Source organism: Lycorma delicatula, chromosome 12 (genome assembly GCF_047948215.1).
Source record: "Lycorma delicatula isolate Av1 chromosome 12, ASM4794821v1, whole genome shotgun sequence".
Classification (NCBI taxonomy): Eukaryota; Metazoa; Arthropoda; class Insecta; order Hemiptera; family Fulgoridae; genus Lycorma; species Lycorma delicatula.
In genome coordinates, this window is record NC_134466.1 from 16,520,924 (window position 1) to 16,540,803 (window position 19,880).

At 29.5% G+C, this 19,880-nt stretch overlaps 1 protein-coding gene across 1 annotated transcript in view; it reads left to right on the plus strand.

Moving 5' to 3' along the window:
• Positions 1–19,880, plus strand: part of LOC142333136 (mediator of RNA polymerase II transcription subunit 12-like protein) — a 138,272-nt gene that overhangs the window by 62,913 nt on the left and 55,479 nt on the right. The window contains exons 23-26 of the mRNA XM_075380069.1: positions 2,672–2,710; positions 10,457–10,625; positions 15,476–15,571; positions 19,631–19,791. Of these exons, the coding sequence (XP_075236184.1) occupies positions 2,672–2,710; positions 10,457–10,625; positions 15,476–15,571; positions 19,631–19,791 (465 nt within the window). The remainder of the gene's footprint in view (positions 1–2,671; positions 2,711–10,456; positions 10,626–15,475; positions 15,572–19,630; positions 19,792–19,880) is intronic.

Consider the following 19,880-nt stretch of genomic DNA (forward strand, 5'->3'; position numbering starts at 1 on the left):
CAAGTTTGAGCATCCCTCACTTTCCTAAGAATAATAGCTAAAACGTTTTTTGTATCTTTTCCATAAACTGGAGCTTTTTTAATTGCATTTCTGATCTGAAAATACAGATTCAAATGAAGGTTCACAGTGATGAAAAACTATCAGTTTATTATTTATTTCATTCTCTAATATCTTGGCTGAACATGAGTTTGTTGGCTGAAATTTCATGGATGTTTAGCGACATTTAGCTGCATTTATTCTATTAATTTTTATCTCTATTTTTTATTTTTGTTTACCATTTTCCTGGGGTATTATTTTAACGGTTTGTAAAAATCATTCACATGGCCACCCGTTGAGGGCTGGAATAGAGCAAAATTTCTTTGTAAGACTATAGGCCTTGAGGAAAGATTACAACTAAAGGCCATTACCCAAAACCATCAATAATTTTGAGAAGATTTAATAATAATTAGTTTAATAGTCGGTACAGAGAATGGATTTAGAGTTTTTTTTAGTATTGTTTCTACTCACTTTCTAAATTATATTGACAACAATGTGTTGACACAGCACATTCAATTTGATGGCCTTTCATCGAAACATGAGGTGGCTTCCTCACAGCCAAATGACCCTTAAGGAGCAATATGGTGGTCTTCTCCAGGCCGAATGTCATGTAGTGTCGATGACCTCCACAGCTCAAGTATCCTACAGGCCTCAGTGGCCCTGAGTTCAATCTCATTCCATGAACTTTTTTCGACCAGCAATTCATCACCTTCATTTTCATAATGTCGTAAGAATTAATGTGCTGCAGCAAGACTTTTTTTTACTATTAACATTTTTGGTACCTATTCAGCACAAAATTTTTTACAGCCCAATTTTTCAGTCAAAACTTCATAAATCAAGGATCGTGAAACATCAAAAATAATTGTGTCATGATGAGGAGCTGTTTTTCTTAAACTTTTTCAATTTTGTTAATCAAATCATCTGTTATCACCAATGACTAGGCGTTGCTTTCTTCATCATATATGTTTATTTTATTTGCCATCTCAAAATGAACAGCACCACTGTCTTACTATAGTATCACTCATAATTTTTGGCCTGTAAACGTCGCAAATTTGCTTGTTAATTTCAGTTACAGAACTGCCATCAAATATCAGATTATTTCTCATACTTTGTGCATTATGAATTGTAAATGCTCATTATAAATGGATGAATATAAACAAATAAATCAAAATGACTAAATTATTGTTGCTTAACAGCTGACAACTGAAATAACTGAGCTACGCAAGCGCCAACTGTTTGTATCATGTATATAGGTTGCAAATTTTAAATGGATCTTACTTTAAAAACATGGCTTGTATATAATATATACAAATGTGTGTGATGAGATAAACTTTTAAAAAATAGCAGTGTTTACCTCTATTAAACCAAACAACAGAACTGTTTTTGTCTTATTTCAAGCAATCACTATAAGAAAGGGCCTTACTATGCTTCTACTGAACCATTATGCTTCCAACCACTATGCTTCGTTATAACCAAATTACTGAACCATTTAAAAAACTTTTTAACCAATTTATTTAAAATAAAACTAAAAGATTTTCTTTTACAGAATTTGTATTAACTCTTTTGATGAGTTAAATAATATTAATTACAAAAAAAAAATTAATTTCTGCATTTTCTTTAACATGTTTATAAATATGTGCTCAAATAATTTTCATTGCCTTAAGAATTATTTATTTTTTTTAGTAATATAATCAAATGTTTATCTTATTATCATTTCAAGAATTTATGTTTTAAATTATTAATACAGAATGTAATCAATAATGCATTTTATTTTATAATTATTTAGGCTATTTATTGATTGTGCTTTTATTGATGTTGTTTTACTATGGTTTCACTTGGTCCATCCAAAGAGATGCTAGGATGGTTACCTTTTTTGATCTATGTAGCGCATACCTGCCACCTATTTTTGAATGATCTACATAAGTTATTAGTATGTGCTGATCAGTGTAAAATATTTATTATGACCATAAACTACACAATTTATCTGACATTGTTAGTAGCAACAGTAACAGTCAGAAAAAGTAGATGAAAATATTAGAAACCAAAAAGAATGTTTTAATATTTGAAAAATGTTTTATTTTAATGTTTTAATATTTTTGTATTGGTAAAATACTTCAGATTTGAAATAAAATGTAGTGGTGTTTATGAAAATGATACCAATTCGGCAATATAGATACATCTGTATTAATATCTATTGATCATTAATCAGTAAGTCCCTGGGCAAGGCAGTAATTATTCCAAACTGTCCTTATGAGTTGATCGTCCTTTCGTTCCATTTTATTTTTTCCTTAATTTCCTCCTTCCTGTTCCTGTTTTGTGGACATAGGTCTGACCCTGATAAGTTCAAGCCTGTGAACTAATTTAGGAGCTCCTTTTCTTGCCCAGTGGCTACACAGTAAATTTATTGGCTAAGATGCCTTCAGGTAAAGCCAGATCTTCTAAACCCTCCCCTTATGTTTAGGTTCAGGAAAAATTTGAATTAAATGCCTGTTTTCTATTTTTGTTTATTCCAGCAGTTAAAATTGAAAATATGCAATAAATATTTGTATAATATATTCAATGTATTTAATGTTGTCGATCATATTATAGATTTAACATAATTTTATTTGTATATATTTTCTCTTTTCTATGGCAGGGTTGTCGACCTTGAACCAGTATCTCGTCCTTCTCAAAGGTTTGTTAGTTTATTTCTTCTTCTGTCTATATTAAAACAACTTTTCTTTATACTTGTATAAAGTAGTTAATAAAACAGTATTCACTATTATATGTTTATGGTTGTTCTTTTGTTTGTTGTTTACAAATTTATAACTTATTAAGGTGTAGTAAATATGTTATGAACATATAAAATTTGTTCCAGTATAAACAAAATTATATTGTGGAATTCTGTTAAAGAAACAGATCTTGTGGCAGCTATTGTTAATGTTTGTCTTTTGTTGTCAAATTTATTCTTGAATATTTATGTATTATCTAAAATTTTCTTATCCTTTTCCTTTTTTCCCCTCACTTGTCAATATGATTCAGTTGTATTAAATTTTACAATATAACCTACCTGTTTCTTAATACCTTAAAGAATGTCTTTAAGCCAATTCATTTCAGTATCTTCCTTTTCTTCACTACTCGTATATGTATATTTTGATAACTTAGTAAAAATCTTTGAGACTGCTAACTGTCAGTTATAAGATATTCATGTGTTTACTCCCTTCTGTCTCATACTTCCTCTTGCTGTGGCCCATTAGAATTGTGGATAAAACATCTATACATCCAAGCATGGATGGTTGTTTTATCAACGTTTGTCATTCCTATTCATCTACTGTAAATATTAATGACCATATCTCATCTGTTGGAATTTTGAAGTTTATAAGTAACACGGTATAGGTATAATACGCATGCATGTACTGACATAATGGAGAATTAACTTAAGATTTACCATAATGTCAAATGTGCAATTTCACTTAAAATGTAGTTAAAGCTAAAACTTTTATTAAGAAGATGCTACTCTTTAACTTTAAGAAAGTTATGAGCCTGACACTAAGAAAGTTCTGGGCCTGACACTGAGAGATGGCTCAAGTATGACGAAATGACTATAATATTTTCAATTGTGATCCTTTAGATGGCTTGTGAAGTTCTAGACTCGTGCGCTTAGTTACCTGTTTGTGGCAATTGAGTAAAGCAAACAAGTTTTGACATTTACTGAAATAAGATTACAATTGAAATTCAAGTTGTTATAAAGTATATATTGTAAAAGATTTAACTCCAGTGGACATATACAAAAAAAGTTAGATTATAGTTTAAAGGATTCCTTCCCTTCATTTTTGCTGGTAAAAGTGTGGTGCGAATTTAAATGTGGTCATACATCCATCCATGCTTGGGATGCCTGAAAACCAGCGTTTTGACTGTTATAATTGTCGCAAAAATCCATAATGCTATAATAAATGACCTCGAATAAAGGTACTTGAACTTGCTGGCATTGCAAACATCTCAGTAATCATGTCCACTACATTTTACATAGTGTTTTGGGTATGAAAAAGCTCTCCACTCAGATGTAGCATTTGTTGATAATCGTCAAAAAATGCTGTTCAGGCTAAATGTTCATATTTGGTTAAAAAGAAGTGCTCTTTCATCATGATGATGTATTTGCATACAGATCTTGGGTTGTTGCTGCAGAACACTATGTCCTGGGCTTCAAAGTCCTTCCACGTGTGCTGTGTTTGCAGAATTTGGCTCTCAGTGATTACTTCCTCTTTCCAAACTGAAGAAATGCTTCGCTGGATGAAAATTCACTTCAAATGATGCGGTCAAAGGTGAGACAACCACCACATTTTGCAGAATTTGACTAATCGCATTATATTGAGGGTATTATAAGTTGGGAAGTCATTGATGTAAATTTATTGAATAGGAAGATGACTACGTTGCAAAATAAAAAAAAGATTCTGAAAAATCTTGTGTTTTCTTTGTCATGAATGGCTGTTGTATTACAAAATAATTATGGTTCTCAAAAATGATTATTAAAAACATAAAAAGAGAGTTCGTTTTTATGTTCTCATATTACTTAGGTGTGAAATATTACTAGGTAGGAAATAAAATTTTGTACTTCAGGAGCCGACAAATGAATTTAGAGGAAATCTTGCAGCAGTTAACCACTTCTGCAACTTATGAGAATCACTTAAAGGAGCTGGTTGAATTGATTCAAAATGATCATTGCATCACACAACGTATTGTCATTCTGATAGGCATATCAAAAGAACGAGTAGGACACTGCTTAACTAGGCTATCTAAAATCTGTTGAGGGTGGGTGCAATGCACAGAAAAGAACAAACAACAACAAACGGAATGTAAACAGCTTTTGAAATGTGATGACATGGGAGATTACTTATTTTTCAACATTGTGACTGGATGAAATTCATTTCCATCATTATGACATCGAGGCACTTGTGAAGAAATTTGATTCTATCCCACACTTTCCATACTTACCAGATTTGGTACCCTGTGATTTTAATTTCTTTTTGGAACTAAAGAGGGATATTATAAGGGTATTCATTTCACTATAGATGATAAACTGATGGAATGAGGTCATGGATCAAGGAAAGACCGCCAGAATTCTTCATTGATGGAATAAGAAAACCGGTTTACCATCGGGAGAAATATGTTGTAGCTATAAATGTTAATTATGAAAAAAAAAAAAACATAATTCCTTACAGCAAATAAAATATTCATTGCCATATTTGTTTCACTTGACTGTCTCTTTTCATTTGCGAGTTATGAGTGACTGTACGTTACACTTTAACCACCCCTTGCAGTTCATACAGTGATCAGTTATGAGTTTCTGCAGTACTTTGACTAAATTTGAATTTTTTAAATTTCATTACATTTTGTTAAATTCAATTGCAAGTAATAATTTTTTTTGTTTACATTAACTATTTTTTTTTATGTTAATAATTTGATTTATTTTTCAATTTACTGTACTAATGTCTTTTGAAATGTATTTAAAAATACATTTATCTTTTGTAAAAATTCCTTTCTCTTAAATTATTATCAGTATCATAAATATTTGGTTTTTTTTTATAATTCTATTTTTGATGATATTTCGTACTCTACTGTTTAATCTTTCTGTTGTTTTGTTTATAAATTAGAAATATATTTTTCTAAAAAAAAGTTATTGATTTTTATCATAAATTTATAGAGCTTCATTTATTGTTCATTTTTACCCTATAATTATTCCAAGAACCTGTTATCTCTTAAATAACAGCAAAATAAAGCATTACTTTTTTCATGTTACTTAAGTTCTACGTTCATGCAGATCTGATTTGATCCATGTTTATTTGGATGACTCGGCTGCTTGGAAGAAATTAATTATGTGGATTCATGTTATTCTTTTAGGAATTTCATTTAGCGGAAATTTTTAAAAATAATTTCATTGTTCAGATTCATGTAAAAGTTGTTTAGGTTGGTGAATTAAATAAATTAAAACAATTGCAGTTGTTGTTCATAATCCAATTCACTGTTAAATAACTATCCAAACACTATAACCGTCCAAATCTTTTGTTTCTTTCAAATTTAATGTCACAATGATAATAAATCTTTCTGTTTGTAAATCTTTCATTTTCATTTTTTTGAATTCCTAATCAAAATTCTTGTTTCTTCAGCATTCTATTTATCATTTGTTTATCTTCTAGTAGCCTATTTTATTATAAGCAAACTTAACAAACTTCTAGTAGCCTATTTTATTATAAGCAAACTTAACGTACTTCTTTATGCTTTATCAATCCGATCTATCTAAATAAACCTCTCTTTTTGAATCCAAAAATTATTTTGTAATGTCATCTAAATGCTTTTAAATAAGAAGCTTGTTCAATAAAATAGACTAGACAAAACCAGTAATTGATTGTCAGGGAATTGAGATGCTAAAGAAAATAGTCATATTACTAAAATCACTCTTGACTTTTATGACAGCTAATTCTCATCAAAACAATTGGACTAATTTTTTCATGGCTTTCTCAAAAATGTACCTTAGTTGTTTGAAAATATAATTATAAACCCCACTCATGAGTAATAAAAGGTATATAACATAAAAAATGCAGTATCATGGTAGTTATAAAATATATGTTTTGGAAAAATCATGAGTTGATATTTGAAGTTATCAACCCTGACATGTTACATTATCAGAGACTGTGATCACACTATTACATGTCACTCACATGATAATTATTGCCTTTTCAATTGTATTTTTCATAGTTGCCATTAATTTCACTAATCATTCTTTTAATATAGCTGCAGATTGACCTGATGAGTCATGAAATTTTTCACATAGAGTGCTGTATTTTGACTTGCTAAACATGAAGGAAATCTAACTATTGAAAATGTCTCGATGCTTTTTGTGATGAATGAAAAACATAAAAATAATTTCCCTCTGCTATTAAAATTTATTTGCAAATCACTTGCAAACCACTGAACCAATATTATAACAATTTTGAAACTATACATATCAAGTTGGATCTCATGTAAGGATGATGCTAGATCATTTAAATCAACCTGATGATTCTAAGTAATAGGCGCTTGTGATTGAATGAAATAATCACTTCCAAACCACTTGGCTGTTCAGAATGTAAATTGGTTATGACAGTATTTTCAGACAAGATAATAAAACATTTCACACTACTTCCCATACTCATTTGCAATCTCATGGCCCAAAATCCTCAACCAGAGGTACAAATTCATGAGTAGTGCGAGGGCCTGTTTACATTACAGTCTTCTTTATGTTACAAGTAACAATGAATTGGTGGATCACTTTTCAGTAGTAGGCAGCATATCATTGTGTTTATCTTACATTTTCATTCTTTTTAAATTTATGACAACAGATTTTATAGACTTCTTCTTTCTTGAGTAATCTGTTACTGCATAGAGTTAAGTACCTCTGAAATTAGAGCAAGTGACGTAGTTTTTATCTTCTGTTATGTTATACAGTTTCTGAATTTCAGGTAAAATTATACATTTTACTGGATGTCTCCTTTCAAATCCTCATTTATGTACTTATCAGAATTTAAGAATACTTTTGTATTTTTTTAAATTACACAAATGGAGTTCTGGCTTGATTTAGTAGAAATAGGTAGAATTACCTCTTACCTAATTGAAAGCCCACTGTTTTATACCGTACCTTGTTTGTTGAACAAAGTATTTTTACTTCTCATTTTAATGTCTATGTTTGTGACAAACAAAGTATCTGTGGTTTGCTGAAGTTTATCATCAGTTCTTATTAGATTCCATTAGTTTTTCAAGATTGTTGTGCAGGTAACTGTCAGATCTGTATCTCGACTCACAAGATACCAGCGAGTTTTTTTATTCACTTTTGCCCTCAATTTTGTGACTTTATAGTTTGAATATGCTACATCCTGCTGCGTCATGACTGAACTGGTTTCATAATCGGGATTCCCTTGGTTTAATCTCTGTTTTAATTAATTTTTGGTTTATAGGACTGATAAACTAGCTTTAATGATTATGTCTTCTGCAGTTAAGTAATTTTTTTTAAATTAAGTTTCTTATTTGTAAGTTTAAGATATTTTCAAATACACAACTTGTACAAATTTGTCAATTTTTTGTTTTGGATTATAAACACTTATTTTAAAGTTGTATCAATTAAATAATGTTTTTACTTGAAAATTGTCCTGTCTCTCAGTTATTTAGTCACCAACATTATACAGTGTTCGTTTTCATATTGTAATTCTTACATTCTGTCGCTGATAAACCTAAACTGGATAGTTCTTTGATGCTTCTTCCTCATTAACCCAACTTTTTTTACGTTGGATGTAAAATAACTCAAATATATTATACAATTCTGAACCTTTTCAGCTCTTTGATTATATAAATTATTTTTTTCTTATAATTGGTATTTCCCAGATTATGTTCATTTGTCAGATATTAACCATTATTTTGTTCATCGTAGAAGTATGTGAACTATGATAGCCCCAGGTGTCATCTGATGAAATTGAAGGTAAGTTGGAAAAAAGTGGTATTAAGTAGCTAGTAGAAGGTTCTAGAACATTCTACTTGCGTATGGTATGCCGAATGAAAAGATCAGGTCTATTCAGCTTTATTGTTTTAAAAAAGATTTCTGAATTTATTATGTGTTATAAATTTATAATCTTTACATTCATTCGTAGTCTGCTGACTGCAGTTAACAGAGTCGTATCATTTTCAGCATTTCCCTGTATGCCCTCATATACCAGATTTACATTGGATTCAGATCCCATGGGGTTTTCTAAAACCACCTCATTCTACAACAACAGTTGATGCTTCATAACTGTTTTAAAAAGATTGTTGCATTTATTTCTCTCAATTCTAGTATGGAGATGAAATTTTTTCGTAAATAATGAAATATATAAAAGGACTATGGAATTTGTGATTGTCAAGCAGCTGATAATGCTTAATAATAATTAAATTCAGCTTACAAAGTTTATTTACTTATAGGTAAATTTGAACTTGCATTTATGTTTTCTTAAAAATTTGTTTTACTAATTTAAAAATTCTTAATTGATTAATTCTTTACTTGATTGAAATCATATTATAATTGACTGTGTACAAATGTTTAATTATTTGAGATTCTTACGTTTTTCTTCTTTTTTAAATTTATTATTTAGTTTACAAACTTCTATAATGTAAGTTATCTTTCTGTTTTATCCTGTAGAGAATCTTAATTTACAGATCTTTCTAAAAACTGTGTACATCCAAGCTTTTTAAATTACCATATTTTTCTGTGAATTATGTTGTGATATTTTTTGTTGTTTGTAAATTTGTATTTACAAACTTGGATTATATCTTCCATTTTCTGTTACTCTTTTCTGGTTTAAGCATTTTTTTTCCAGCAAATTCTTTCAGATACAAGAGGAGAACATCTTTAATTGAATTGTCTGAAATTAGTTGCATAATTAAATAACTTAAAGCATCTTAGGAACAAGAATTTTAGTTTTTTCTCCCACGTCAAAGATATTCACTATTCAGCTAGCTCTTTGGTAAACAAAGTGAAGATGTCATTTATTTGGCTGAATGTACTTCAGTCAGCATGTCATCCTGATGAGTATGACTTATGACAACACAATGGGAAATCGCTTTCAGTAAACCTAGCATGGAAAGCTTTGTATTCTAAAGAATGTTTATGTCCTTTTCAGGAGTTACTTATGTTTATTTTTAAGTTGTTTATATCTATTATGGCACTTAACCGACAAAACTAATTTATTTTGTTTGTTGCTATTATTTTTACAAATTTTACTTTTGACAGTATACAAATTTACTATATGCAATTAGTAAATTTTCATTTGATGATTTTAGTTTTTTCATTCTAATATAATTATTAAATTAGACAATTGGACTGAAGAATTAAGAATTATTGTGTAATTTCTATCCTTTAATATAGTCTTAATGACAGCTTTATAACTGTAAGCTGTGTCCAAACTAAGGATGAAGTTGCAAAGTTGAAAACACTATTAGTCAAGATGTGTCATCACAGAGTTAGTTGCGTACATGATATCCTGTAATTTATATGTTACTTTTGTTATGGTTTTTTATTCCATTTTGTAATTTTATTCAATTTTTTTTACGTCGTAGTTACTAACCGGTTAAATGATTAGTTTAGCATTTATTTGTCTTTCTTTCTAAAAATATTTTTGGCTGAATATTTCTTAAAAGATTTTTATTGAGTTATTGTACTATATTATATAACCATTACTTTGTACATTTAAATGTACAGTTTTCCTGTTGTTTCTCTCTTATCAGTTTTTAATACAATTTATTGCATGAAGCAGCTTTTACATTTACATATGTACATTATTTTAAGTGCACATTTTTTAATTATATATACTAAATTTTATTATTACAAGTCAAAATTATCATACCTTTGTTATTTATTACTCTTTATTGTATTTTTTTGCAGAGGTGGAGTTGGAGGTGTGGAAAGTAATACACCTAATCTCTCAGAATTGGCACATATTGTATTAACAGAAATCTGCAGTCAAGAATGGGTACTTGAACGATGTTTACAAAATCCTGAAGAACTTTGCCAACCTGATATGTTATTAGACAGTTTATTAACACCAAAACAGGTAATCCGTTTTTCTACCCCTTAATTGGATGGTTAATGTGCTTCTGTATTCACTTCTTTATATGGCATTATTCTTTCAATCTTAAAATACCTGCAACCTATACCTTAAGTTATTTTTTATTTTGAATGTTTTAGGTTGTAGATATTTTAAGATTAAAAGAATAATTCCATAAAAAAAAAAACAAATTCGGTTATTTTGCAAAACAAATTTTATAATTTTATAAATAGCATGAATTCTGGTATTACAGTTTATATGGATGGCTCTAAAAATGTTAATTCTATTGGATGTGCTTTTGTGGTAGGCAACAGAACTTACAGGTTTGGCTTCCACAGCATCACTAGTATTTTCATTGCAGAGTTATTTGCTATTAATAAAACCTTAAGATAATTAGCCCAACACTTTGACATGTTATTTGCTCAGATTCCATTAGTGCCTTATAGGCAATTAATACGTGTACTCAGACACCCTGTTGTCTGTGAGATTCAGTATGTCATTTCACAAATGAATCACAGTAATACAACAGAGAGCTTTTGCTGAATCCCCATCCACCTTGGGATTTCAGGCAATGAACATGCTGATGGTACGGCAAAAGAGGCTTGTTTCCAGGTTCCTTTCACCAATCGTTTTGCTTTAGACAATCTTTTCCGTTTTCTAAAGAGGGTGGTTCTTTATGAGTGGCAAAGCGAGTGGGATGCTAATATTAACAATAAGCTTCATCCAGTCAAGAACACTGTATCACCATGGAGCTCCACATGTAGGAATAACTATCAAGAGGAGGCTATTATCTGCCATTTGTGAGTAGGGCAAACTAGGCACACTCATGGTTGTCTGATGACGCAAACAGATAAACAGATGTACCTACTTTTACACGATGCGACTGCCAACTAACAGTACACCACATCCTTGTGGATTGTATCTGTTATGTGGCATTAGATTGCAATTTTAACTTAGGGGCTAACATGCAAAATATTCTAGGGGATAATGAAATGTTTTCTTATGTTTTATGATTTTAGGGCTGACCGTCTATATTCAAGTATTTGAATTACTGTAGTTTGTTTCAGCTATTCATGCCAACTGCTGTAAAGCAGATGGTAATTTTACTATTCTAATTAAGTTATATAATGTGATATATCTTTGTTTATTACTACAAGTTTATCTCTTTGGGTGATGGTAACATGGAAGTGTTTTTCACCCAGAAAAATCAAAACTGTTGAAAAGACACGGGAAGCTTTCAAATGTTGATTTTGGAAATGTTGCCACATCCATCGTAGATTTTTATTTGTTTAATTTTTTTGTTAATTCTAGTTGTGGCAACGACAAGTATGTCAAGACTGTGGTTCAAGAATGGCTCCGAGTTTAATGTGAACAATTCTTTACTACTTGAATAAGAAAGCTCACAGAAAAGTGGGACAAGTGTATAAATGTAACTAGAGATTATGTTGAAATGTCGCTATAGTTTCTTTGGTCATTGAATAAATAATAATTTTTCTACATTCATTTATCTCTTTATTTACACTGGGAAACAGAAAAGAATTTTTTTTTTGTTTCAGGAAGAAAAATATATGATTCTGATAATATCTCTTCCTAACATTGGTTTTACCCCATCATGCAAGTTTTCTGAGAGACAGATATTTTAATACCTTCTGCATTCTTACCTACACAATATTCAAACATTTGACTCGTGTAGAAAGTGACAAATATTTCTTTAATTTTTGCATCACTAATTTTAGGAAACTTCTGTTTTAAGTAGTACCTGAAACCAGTAGTATTGTCCATGGGCTGGACAAAATTCTTCATTAATCCTAGTTTGATATGTAATGGAGGTAGATACACATTTTTAGGATTACACAATGGATCATGTCATAATGGTTCACATTTTTCTGTTCAGGAATGAGTGATTCACATTTAGGCCATTCTTTTTTGATGAAGTGTTTTTTCTGTCCCTACTATCACATTCACACAAAAAGCAATAATTCTTTGTGTAATCAAGCTACAGACCAAGAATAAGTGCAGTTACTTTCAAATCACCACAGATATTCCATTCATACAGTGCATATTGAAGCTTTTCCATTATAAATTTAAAGTTTTCATATGTTTCTTTCATACTAGCAGAGTTAGCCACAGGTACTGATGGGAATTTATTGCCATTATGCAGAAGCACAGCTTTTAAACTAACTTTAGAGGAATCAATGAACAAGTGCCATTCTGTTGGGTTATGTTCATTACAAAGTGTCTCCATAAGAGAAGAATTGTCATTGCAAAACATTAAGCCAGTTTCTTTAGAAAAATAGTCTTTAAATTCAGAATGATGATTACGATAAATACATATCTTTGTATTCTTTTGAATTAGATTCCATCCTTTTAGCCGGGAAGCAAGCATTTCAGACTGTTTTTTGGATAATTTTAAATCTTGTATGAGATCGTTAAGATTTTCTTGAGTCAGTAAATGAGGCTCAGATGAACTGCTTTGTTCAAAAGTTGCATCACCAGAATCTGTTTCTTTTCTTCCTTACTTCCATCAGACTCTGAGAGTTCTCTTCATCTAATTTCACATGTTCTGGAAGCTTTGCTATGGGCAATTCTTTGCAGTGTGGAATCGGTCTCTTTGCAGGTTGCAAATTAGGGTCCACCACTGTATGTTTTGATTTTGATGTAATGTTTGTTAAGCAGAAATAACAGTCAGAAGAGTTGTCTTTGGGTTTCCTCCAAATCATAGGGATAGCAAATGGCATGTGGCATGTGCCATTTTTCCATTCAGTGAGAAGCCTAGAACACGATAAACAACAGATATGTGGGGCCCAGGCCCTTGTTTCGTCCCCGACTTTACACCCAAAATAAAGTTCATAACACATTTTTACTAATGGAATAAGGTTTTGCCTTTGGGACTTGAGCATCACTTCACCACATACGTAACAAAAATTATTAGGATGATTTAAACAAACTAGGCATTTTGTAACTAATGACTATTTAAAAAGAATTACAAGTTGTAAATGTGTATGTAATACACAATAATTCAGGCACATAAAGCACTCATAATGACGTGTTTACTGATTCACTACTACCTCACAACTGGCATCATTCTGATGAATGTGCACTTCACTAGATCATGTTTGTACATGTCTGTACACATCTGAACCTGCACAACAGAAGCAACGCTACCCTTTGAGTTAGCTCATTTGGTTCCATCATATTTACAATGCTCTAGGAGCTTTTACTTGACAATGGACAAATGGATAAAAAAACATTTTAAAATATACAAAAAAACTAAAATAATAAAAAAAACTGTGGGTGATAGAGAGATTTTGAATACATATTTGAAAACAGGATAAAATACTGCATAAGTACACTTGTTGGTACTCGTGAGACAAAAATAAAGTTGACCAGTGTTATTGAATGGCCCTTGTATAATGTTTGAAGCTGAGATTTCCTTTGAGTAACATTAGAATATTTTTGAATGGATTAATTAGAATTAATTAAGTTACTGTCAAAGCAATCTCTAATGTTGACTATTTATTTTATTTTGATTAGTCTATCAACAAGTCATGTCAAGTATTTAAAATGTTACAACCTTAGGATAATCATAATTATTTTTTTTATGTAACCATCAGCATTATAACTGTTATAAATACATTGAATTATCAACACATTGTGTTGAAACACAGTTTTTTTTATTCCGTGCTTTTAGCCTTGACTGTTCTGATGGCTCACACATACAAACCGAATAATCAATTAAGAATTGTTTTCTTTCACATCAGTTTCTATAACTCAAGAGGAAACATTTTTTCAAAAAGACTTAGCTCTACTCAACAGAAAAATAATTTTGGTTTACAATACCAGAATTACATGAACGAGAATCATGACTTATTGGCTGAAAATCACCACTACTCTAACCATGATTGCATTTGTTTAATTTGGAGTTAGTTGCCTTTTTTCAGATTTTTTTTAGTGACGGTTCAAGAGAAAATTGTTTGAATGCATTATTACAATCATTTACTTATTGTAAAATTATAGGATCGATTGTTTCACAATCAGGATTGTCATATTTTTATCACTAAAATTGTCATTTTGCAAAATCTGAAATATAATTTCTTCATTCAAAGATGAATTGTGGCAAGTACTGGACATTATTTTAAGTCTATTGTATTAATAAAATTGAAAAGTAGCTGATCAATAATGAGCCCAATTTACATACGTCATGTGAAATAACAAAAAGCTCTCCAAAAATAAAGATAAAATGATGAAAAGGTGATATAATATTGATTAGATGTTCATAGCAAAACTTACACATAACCAACAAAACAATATTTGCTTGTACCATTAAATAACTGACCATGATTAGACAAAAAGAAAGGATATGAAACTCTTTAGTTACGAAATGATGTGAAAATAGTTTGCCAAATAGTCATTGATGCTGTACAAATTTATACAAATCAAATTGTATTTAAACATTTACACGGATGCAAAATTGAATTGAAATCATGTATAGCAGTTTGTTGTAGGGAGAGGTGTCCATCCGTAATCATGTATACATGTGTATAGCATGTTAAGGAATAACATATTATTTGTTTCTAATTCCTAAATTTACTTTTGATACTAGCAGACATCATTGTAACTGATTTGAATAAAATTCTCATTTTGATTTTGATCAGAATGATTGCTTCTTTGTGGAAATTATTATTTAACGTATAACAATGGAACCGAACAGTATTTTCTATCGATTTACTTTTAACGTATTGTTATGCATAAAAATGAATTGTAATGTATTATAGTACCTGACTTTTTTGTAATAACTTTTTTTGTATTAATAAGTAGTTTTTAATCGATTAAATAAAATTTTTTTTTTCTTTCAGGCCCAGAGATTATTGCATATGATATGCTATCCTCATAAATCTCATAAACCAGATGATAATCTTGAGCAGAAAACAATTATTGCAAATATTTTAGAGGTGAGATGTGTATTAATCTAATTGTATTTTATTTTCTTAGCATTATTAATCTTTTTATTTTTCCAAATAATTTATTTTATTTCCCAAATTGTGAATAAATTTTCTAGATACTTGAAAATTTATTCACATATAAAAGAGCACTCAAACTTTTAAATACATTTTTAAAAATTTAAATCTAATTAGCAGAGCGTAGAAAATTTTTGAAACAAACTTGCAATTTTAACAAAAAAAATTGTTTTTTTTTTAAAATCAATGTATTGTAAGCTAAAAAGTTCAAATATCATACTGGCAAATGTGAATTATTACTAAATATTAGTCTATTAATTTATGATAATAATTTATTCCAAAAGTTGCACAATGGCAGTTAAGTTTGATCTGTTATATATCCAGCGATAATTAATGAATCTAAACCTTTTTTATTTTTAAATAAATGTCTTTCCAAGTACTTTTAAGCGGTACTTTTAAAAATTAATTTAGATAAAAATTCGTGAAGATATTCAATTTGTTTAAATTGAATATCAAAATAATAAAAAGAGGAAGATGCAGTTGTGGTTAACTTAATCATTGATTGCTGGATCTAGACCTAGAAATAACTGGTTGCACATCTGAATTATTTTTTTCAGAAATAAGAGCTTTTAAGTAATGCTCAACTTCTAGCTGAAAATTATTCTGATCTAAATAAAAGTATTTATTTAAAATTAAATGATGATAGTGGGGAAGTGGGCAAAGCAGTTTTATTATTGATCTTTTCATTAATGGTAGTAAAGTTATGTGTATATATAAAACTTATTTAAACTTGCATGGATTAAAACAAAAGATGTAACTTATTGCATTGTTTTTAATGTTTTATAAAGACGTCACTGTTATATATGTCAGAGTTTAAAAAAAAGCCTCCTACTTTAGAGATGTGTATTAAATTATGCCAAACTGTAGATTGTAAAACTAAATAAATAATTTTTATTATGAAATTGTAAGAGGAACAAAATTTTATGATTTCTGATAGCAGGAATTTGAAGCTGGCAATGTGGCGATAGAGTTTTCACAAATATTAATTACTGTTTTAAAGTTGTTTAATTTTTTTCAAATTATAGTAGCTTAACTTATACTCTTATATATACTTATTTATAAACTTATATATTTCAGTATCGGTAATAAACTTTTAATATTTTACTTATATATTCATATATTCAAATTTATTTGAATTTTTGTTTACATTATTATAAGTATTTATAAGTTTTCCTTTTTTAATTTTTCTTTTCAATTAATTATTTTGATGACCGGCTTGATGTGGCATTTATCATTTTGTTTTCTATAAATCATATTCTCAATATAATTTGCATTACAGAGATGAATCTTTGGTAGATTTTTCTTAAAATGCAATGTGGCCATTTTGGAGTTATAGGTGGGTTTAGGAGTTATATTGGAGTCTTAAACTATGAACAGTTTTAGATTGAATGTCTGGTGTATCGGTGAACAGAATTTTTTAAACATTTTATTACTTATGACTTTTTATCCAAACCTCCCTGCATCATTTGCTTTCTGATTTTTCAAAGGTAAAGGAGTATTACTTTGAAAGTAACCGGACCTTTTAACTATCGAAATATTGGTTGATGGCTGGTTTTGATTCATTTTTATTTACTTAATTAGACTTAACATTTTTAGTATTTATTTCATTGTCAACAGATATGTCTATTCTTTCTGAATTATTCATATCATTGCTGCTCTCATGAAATTTAGCATCACCATTTAAGCCTATATCTTCATGCAGTTTATTTATCATAATTACAATTCTAACTCGTGCATCTGTTTCCTGTTCTCATCTACAAAATTGAAATATCATTTATATATACTTTTTAAATTAAAAATATAGACAAACAAAATATAATATGAATGCACTGCAATGTGAACATCATATCCAAATAGAATCAGAATTCACCGACATTGGTTGCTGTGATGTAAACTTTTATTTTTGACTAATAATATCTTAACTAAAATAATGAGGAAAATAAATCATATAATATTAAGTTTTGAGACAAAACTGGTATTAATTTATTTACTTTTTTGTTATGTTATTCTACACAATAAAATAATTTCTAACGGCTGGTTTCATGTTTCAATGTGTAATATAGCATAATCCTCCCAAAAAAAAGGAATAAGAGTAATAAAACCATAGAGGTTCTAACCCTTTGGCATTTTAGCTGAACTCAAAGAATTCAGCCACTCAAATAATGATCCTGAAGAATGATGCAGCCTTTTTTCAGTTGAGTATGTAGAACAATATTTTTAATTGTGATGTGTACGATAAATCATACATCCTAAGGCCAAAACATTGACATCTCCATTCATAGAGGGTAAAACTGTATTGTAAAAATGTTTCTGATATCTGTCTGTTAAATAAAATATAAATTTATCTCACACATTGTATGAAGTATGTTCAGTGACTGATATATTCATTGCAGTCAGTGACTGGACATCTGTGTATATAAATGGATTAGTGTTTACATTTTATTTTGTAAATATGTTTGTATTTTTATTTATAGTACATATATATATATATATTTTTTTTTTTTTGAGTGGCCAACTGAAGACCTCGTGAAGCAACATTTTGCTTTCAATTTTTTTTCTTCTGGGAGTTTTCTTTTGTGGTCTTCCACTACTTCTTAATTCTTTTACTTTGTTTTTGCCTTCTCTTTTCTTACTGGATGTTGTTGGTTTTTTTTCTCCTTCTCTTGGAAACCCTTGAAATCTTCTACAAGTTTTCTGAACATTCTTCTAGCTTGTAGTATTTTTTCAGATATCTTCATCTCTTTTAGATTTTTTGAACCACTGAGGTCCATTGATTTCTGTTCTTTTTGTTGTAAATGCGGTTGAAAATTTGTTTTGTGATCCATTCTCATAAGGTGATTGAAGAATTTGGCTCTTCTTTTTCTGTTGAAATCATTCATTTTCTCAGTTTCATTGTATTTGTAGTTATTTATTATTTCTGAATTTGTATACATTTTCACTGTACTTGATCGGTCTAGGATTTTTTTCAAGAGTCTTTTTTTTCTATTACATTTATTTTAACTGATTTCAAACTGAAGATGCATTCTGACGTATACCATTTTTCCGCATTGATTACTGTATTGTACTGCCTGATTTTTGCTTTTATTGAGATGTTCTTTTGTGTAAATATCTTGTTAGCTGGCAGGCTAATTCCATTTTTCTTGTTCTTATTCGGTTGACTTCTTTATCTAAACTGTTAATTTAGATTATTTCTCCCGCATACTGTAACTTATGCTTCTTCCATATTTTGTATTTAGGGATTCAGGAAACATCTTTTGATGTCAGTCAAGAATTCTGTTTTTTGAAAGAAATTTTTAGCAAAAAATCTCTGGAATTTCTGTTAGTTTTACTTGTTCTGCTGCTATTTTGAGATTCTCTGAAAAATTGCAATATCCATGGCAAAGGCTAGGCATTAATTCTAATTCCTTTCAATTTTATTTGGTAGTGTGTTCTGATTTCTTTCACCTTCTTTTCCCATTATCTTAGAGTTTTTCTACGACACAGTTAAAAAGAGTGTAATAAACCATCTTCTTGTCTTAATCCTGTTTAAATTTTGAATTCTGAGAGTTTTCTTTTGAATTTTATTTTGGATCTTGTGTTAGTAAGTATCTGTTTAGTTATTTTAGTTGTTTTGGGTTCTGCACCAGATTCTTCTAGGATGTTAAATAAGTAAGTTTTAATTACCAATAGTCACATGCGTTTTTGAAATCTACAAAGTTAAAGAAAAATCTACAAAGTTGTTTTTATATCTTGTCATTCTAACCCTTCCAAATTTGCACACACGTGATCTTCCTTTTTTAAGTTCATTCTCCCAGTTGTTTGCCTATGATTAGTTCAATTCTATTTTGAAATGCTTTTTAGGGGATTTTGTACGCTTTGGATAAGAGGGAAATCCTTCAATACTTATGCATCTCTTATTTCCTTTTGTGTGTAGCGGATGTATTATTGCATTATCTAGTCCTGTGGAATCATAGTATTTTAATAATTGGTTTTTTCATTTTTTTTTCATTGTAGAATTTGGAACAGTGGACATTACGTATGTCATGGCTTGATATGCAGTTGATGTACAAACAATATTTACCAAATTCGAATGAGCTTAATCAGTGGTTGGATATGGTGGCTAAAGCTGCTATTGATGTATTTCAGTTAACATCAACAGCTCCTACAACATCCGAGTCTGTATTAATTAATTATATAATTTTATTATTATTTTTTAAATGGTTATTATTCTCTAATCTAGTTGTTTATTAGTGTATTTAACTAT